Source organism: Copidosoma floridanum, unplaced genomic scaffold (assembly GCF_036245765.1).
Source record: "Copidosoma floridanum isolate Cflo_tuat_1 unplaced genomic scaffold, Cflo_Japanese_pri ptg000007l, whole genome shotgun sequence".
Taxonomy (NCBI): Eukaryota; Metazoa; Arthropoda; class Insecta; order Hymenoptera; family Encyrtidae; genus Copidosoma; species Copidosoma floridanum.
In genome coordinates, this window is record NW_028321884.1 from 14327112 (window position 1) to 14333111 (window position 6000).

At 35.5% G+C, this 6000-nt stretch overlaps 1 protein-coding gene across 2 annotated transcripts; it reads left to right on the forward strand.

Moving 5' to 3' along the window:
- Positions 1-1562: 1562 nt before the first annotated feature.
- LOC106643077 (uncharacterized) lies at positions 1563-4882 on the forward strand. Of its 2 annotated transcripts, XR_016292830.1 has the most exons (7): positions 1806-1829; positions 1911-2023; positions 2134-2427; positions 2534-2643; positions 3081-4324; positions 4421-4622; positions 4702-4882. XR_016292830.1 is itself a non-coding variant. In XM_089588631.1 (5 exons), exons 1-4 carry the CDS (start codon positions 2000-2002, stop codon positions 4303-4305), a joined length of 1653 nt encoding a protein of 550 aa, XP_089444757.1. In that variant the 5' UTR covers positions 1563-1999; the 3' UTR covers positions 4306-4324; positions 4702-4882. The 2 variants fall into 2 exon arrangements, 1 of the variants encoding a protein (XP_089444757.1); XM_089588631.1 differs by lacking the exon at positions 4421-4622 and having other exon boundaries at positions 1563-2023.
- The last annotated feature ends 1118 nt before the right edge of the window (positions 4883-6000 follow it).

A 6000-nucleotide genomic window follows, 5' to 3' on the forward strand; every position in this document is an offset into this window, starting at 1 on the left:
GTCCAATAACGTATAAACCAATTGTGGAGCTATTCACATTGACATTTTTTGCTTATTTCATTGTGAACGTTCATATTGAAAAGGGGGTTCCACTAAACTCAAAGTGAGTGAACAGACTGAACAGACCTATACCTCTTTTTCCATCAGGCAATAAAGCCTATATGGTCTATGGTTGCAACTATGTTGACAGGAGCCGTACCATATAGGAGCTGTTCACATAGACATTTTTTGCTTAATTCAATGTGAACGTTCATATTGAAAAGGGGGTTCCACTGCTCCGCTAAACTCAAATTGAGTGAACAGACTGAACAGACCTATGCTGTGTTCTCTGTCAGTCAACGTAGTTGCGACCATAGGCTTTGTTGCCTGATGGAAAAAGAGGTATAGGTCTGTTCAGTCTGTTCACTCAATTTGAGTTTGGCGGAATAGTGGAACCCCCTTTTCAATATGAACGTTCACATTGAATTAAGCAAAAAATGTCTATGTGAACAGCTCCATAACTCTTTCCGCTTCGCGGGCCTATCTTAGAGAATATATACATGTATATATTCTCTAAGGTTATAACACAGGCCGATGTACAGAAAAATAGTTATATGGTACGGCCCCTGAGAACACAGTATAGGTCTCTTCAGTCTGTTCACTCAATTTGAGTTCAGCGAAACAGTGGAACTCCCTTTTCAATATGAACGTTCACAATGAAATAAGCAAAAAATGTCTATGTGAATAGCTCCAATGTAATATGTAACCATTACTTGTAAATTGTAACAAATATAATGTAACAATGTGCCTTACTGTACCAAGGCTATACGTACTCGTTTACAATAAAGCCTAAAAATAAATACATTACGTAAGTAGGTATTTATTTCGTAAAAAAAAAAAAAAAAAAAAAGAAATGAAAAGTAGACTACTCGTTCTTATGTACTGCGCTGAAGCACAAGTAGAAGGAGACACAATATCGAACGTGGATGTATGTCTCTTGCACATTACCAAAGGTGGGAATTTGTGAGAGAGATAGATACCCACGTTCAATATTGTGTTTATTTCCGCTAAACTCAAAGTGAGTGAACAGACCTGCATGATGAGTGACACTGAGCAGGTAGCGAGTTCCATCGCTATCCCTCAATTCGAAATCTGTATTAGCTTCCCTAGTACTCATTATTTAACATCAACAAAAAAAACTGTAAAAAGTAATTTTTTTTTATCTATAACCTACATTGGTAGTTGAATAGTTGCGACCAGGCTTTGTTGACTGACAGAGAACACAGTATAGGTCTGTTCAGTCTGTCCACTCACTTTAAGTTTAGCAGAACAGTGGAACCCCCTTTTCAATATGAACGTTCACACAATGAAATAAGCAAAAAATGTCTATGTGAATAGCTCCAACATAGGCCCACGAAGCGAGAAAAAGTTATATGGTACGGCCCCTGAGAACACAGTATAGGTCTCTTCAGTCTGTTCACTCAATTTGAGTTCAGCGGAACAGTGGAACTCCCTTTTCAATATTCACAATGAAATAAGTAAAAAATGTCTATGTGAATAGCTCCTAGGTCTTCTCTCCTACACTCCTGCTGTAGCTCTGCTCTGATTGGCTTCCATTGCAAAAGTTTCGATAGTGGTGGGGGATGCGTAGATCCTCTTTCGCCAACGGTGCCAAAACAACGCTGCACTGAGCGACTGAGCCGACCGTTGGCATTAGTTTCGTTAATGGCCGTTCGACTATTCGAGTGACGCTTGACGCTGCTAACAAGCAGCCAAACTTGAGCCACCAAAACCCCTAAGAAGACGAAGACAACGCATTGCACCGTGATTTATCTCTGAAAACGTATTTGGTATACACTTTTCCCTCCATTCCATTGCGTTGAATCCAAAAAAATCACATGTGTGGATTTGTGTCAATTATTTTCTTGTAGGGTTAACCATCATATTTCAAGCATCAGACGTATTGTATAAGTTCGACAAAAGTACACTGTAGATCAAAAAGAATTTCATCTTTCAAGCAATGTCTCTGGATCTGGATCCGGACGTAAGTATATTACATACATTTATGTTTTCCAAGAATGCCAAAAACTTTCTTATAAAGATTTAACATATTTAGCTGTACATGTTACTGACGATTCTTATTATTACTGTTAGGCACCATTGTGTATCTTATGCAAGGAAGGAGAGTCTGACCAAGCAAAATTGAAATTATACACTAACAACAGTGTTTACTCAAGACTGGTGAAGTCTTTGAAAGTTATAAAGCATTTTAATTTGCGGCAAGGAAACTTCAACACATTAATCTTACCTGCCAAAATTGCAAAAGATGATGAACTTTACTATCATTCTTATTGCCACCATGACATAACTAAAATCAACAAAAAATTTTTGGATGAATACGAAGAGTACCTGTCTGCTATCACTAACAGCATATCCGATGATGACGAGGTAATTATTCATTTTATTTTATACCTCAAATAAATTTGTTCCATTAAACTATTTGAATGAATTTTGACGATCACACACAAACACAATGTTGCATGCCTACCATCAGTCACAGCATGACAGCTCAGATGAAGTTTCCCATGGCAAAAGTGGCAAAGATGACGATCCTGATTACCAAGATGTTTCAGCAGATGAGCAACCCTTATTCTCTGAATCAGAGTGAGTATATAATGAACATGATTGGAACTCGGTTTAAAAACAAGAAAAGTAGAAATCAAGTTCATGCATTTAAAGTACAGACTTCAATGATTCATTTTATGATGATCAGGGTTCTACACTATGTACAATTATGTGAAGCTTATACATTGAGTTGAAATATTATGTTGATGTTGGTAAAACAATTTTAAACAGAATTGAAATATTGTTTTAATTGGCAACTTTTTTGGGATTAAATACCGTTTAATATCCTATCCAAGCCAACAAAACTAAAATTTAATTCTCCAACAATCTAATTAAATTATTGAGAACCATGATCATGAAAATAAATTATCGCTTTCTGGGCGTTACTTTGACAAGAAAGAACAATATCAAATATATTCTGTACTTTAGAGAGGATTTGGTATAACTTGTAAATGCTAATTTCTTTTTTTTTTTAGAGATGAAGAAGATGACCCAAACGCGAATGTTGAAGTTTTACTTGAAAATGAATCTGTCTTGCTCGCTCAAAAAGTTTGTGTTGTATGCGATAAATACGCGAGTTCGTCGAAAAAGTTGATCGTTTCGAAATCCCGAATCGTGTATAGTAATTTGAAAAGAGAGAGTAAAAAGCACGGACACGCAATGTTACTAGCCAAGCTTAAAATATTCAAACGAGAAAAAAAATTTCCAGCTTACCACAAAACGTGTTACAGCGCTGTTATATTTTTTAATAAGGAAAAAAGTGCTACTGATAATAATACACGCAGAGAATTAAAACGAGATGTTATTTCCACAATTGATCAGTTTATAGATCGTGAAATTGTTGGTTTCAAAAAATGTATAAAATTATCGCAATTGACGGAAGAGTTTAAACGGTTACTACAGGCCTCATACGAGAAGCACAACTTTTCACTCGATAAGAATTATCGATATAAATCTAACTTGAGAAATCATATACTAAAAAATTATAAGAATCAAATTAAATTTCATACAATCGAAAACGAAGAGTTCTTGAGTAGGGAAGACGCAGTTGTTTATAACAGCAAAAAGGAAGCTCTTCTCGAAGAGGCGTACAAAACTGTTGCAATGGATATTCGAGAATCGTGTTTAAGTGTTCCAGTGGAAAAATTACCACTTTTGTCGACACAAAATTATGTTGCAGGTGAATGTACCGAATTACCGAAAAATATTAAACAGTTTTTTACCGATATACTTGTAGGCGACACTCGTAAACAGGCAAACAGCGAGAAAAACCGGAAACTCGCCAATTCGCTAACGCGAAATCTCGTTAACAATGTTAATTCCGGTAAAGTAAATGCTTCTAAGCAGATTGAAGTAGGAGTCGTTCTAAAGAGTACGACCGGCAGTCGTAAAGTACTCAACGTGGTCAACAAACTCGGGCAGACATATAGTTATGATATCATTGAATCCATCGAACCTGCTCTCGTGACAAACAACTCACATAGTGACACACGCATTTGCATTCCCGAAATTGTTTTTGAACCTGAGCCTATGGCTTGCGTTGAATTTACCAATTTCGATAATGGAGCAACTGCTGAAAAGGAGACAGTCGAAATCATTCCGCAAATTTGTCTACCACAAAATGAGTCCGAATCATCAATGTTTCAGCAGGAGACTAGCAACGCCGTGAACGAAGAAGTTGATAACACTGATAGTCATTAAGCTAACAAGTGTAGATGAGGTGGGATATATTTTTTTTTTTTTTATATACTGTAAATCCTTTAAAGTAAGAAATACACTAATGACTTTCCAAAAATGAACACGAAAACTTTTGAAGCGAGCTCCCTAGCTCCATGCAAGGTAGAATTCGTAGAACAGTTTTCGCGAGTGTCATGCATCACTTGGATTTGGCAACAGTTTTTGATAAGAATAAAACGTTAAAAGCTTGAAATTTGTTTTTGATATTTTGGTATTTTGGAAAAAACATGCCCACATTGAAACTTAAGTAGTAGATGACGAGGATTGTGACGAAAACGATGGTAGTTATCATAGTTCTACAACTTTGATTCATTATTCGTATATTTCATTAATCCTTGAAATTTTTTTTTTCTAATATAGATTTCACATCTGAGATATAAGTATTTTCTTATCAAGAGAACAAAGATCTACTATGCGACGGGCAAATAAAAAGCAATGAAGAGTGTAAAATCGATTATAGCGAAGTAGAGAGTTATGAAGGTTGTAAGAGCAAGCGTAAGATTGAATTTGAAAGTCATATTGTGTACAGTAAAATAAAATGGTTTCCTTACATTAAACTGAAATTTTAATTCTCTTTTTTGTGTAAGATTATTTAAGTTTCTTTTTTCCCGATTTCAATGTGCAACGGCCATCACCTGCAATTTCTATAAAAAAAGGTAACTTTCCTATTGTATATAAATTATTCTCAAAACTCGTAAAAAAACGATTGGCAAAGTTACAACAGGTAGGTATTGTTTTATCTGGAGGGTCCATTTACTTGGCGATCAATTTTTGGGTGTAGTAGATAAGTCCTAGTCTTTTCCAAAAGGGTACTTCTCTTTTTATTCTCTATCCATTTTTTTCTTTTTTTCGGCATCCCTGGACCTCAGCTGTTAGACTATAAATGTTCAAAAAGTGTTGAAAAGTATAAGAGCTTGCAAAATAGGTGGCTTGGTCTGATACACTGCTGGTCCCACTTTATATGGTCATTTTCCTTACGACTTCCGTTCTTTAAGAAATAAGTAAACAAAGTTTTTTTATACCTTTTTCCCCCCAACTTAGTTAATATAGTTCCTACACCTTTGTTTTCAAGTTTGAACTACACATTAATTATGTAGTTCATATAAATCTTTAATTACATTTTTTGTATTTTTGATGAATTTAAATCATCACCAAATACATTTGTTGTATTAATAATTTATTTCACTAAATTTTCCATTATTTGTTACTCCAACAAAGTACGCAAAGGTGTTAATTTCTCATAAAATAGACGAACTTTAATTTTAAAAAGCTCTATGATTCCCAAGACAAAGAGGTCAATTCGATTCTGCTACATTTACGCGAAAGTGATGGTCATGACTTGGCTCTGATTCAATTAAGAGATACGAGAGAACACACTGCTTTGTGATTAAACAGTCAAAAGGGGGATGGCTGGTTATCGAGGGAAGAATATCCTTATGATATTATACCAAGTATGCTTTTTGAAACCAATTAAAATCCTTTTGTACTCCGATCTTTTCGAAATTCAAGATATTCACGTGACCGTCACTCACTGTCACAAAGAAATGTTTTGACTTTTGGACCGGTCTTTTGACAAACAGACCTTAGGTTTCAAGCTTGCAGAAGCAGACAGCACGCATGCACCAGCAACAACCTCTCGGGATTCTCTCAGAAAAGCTC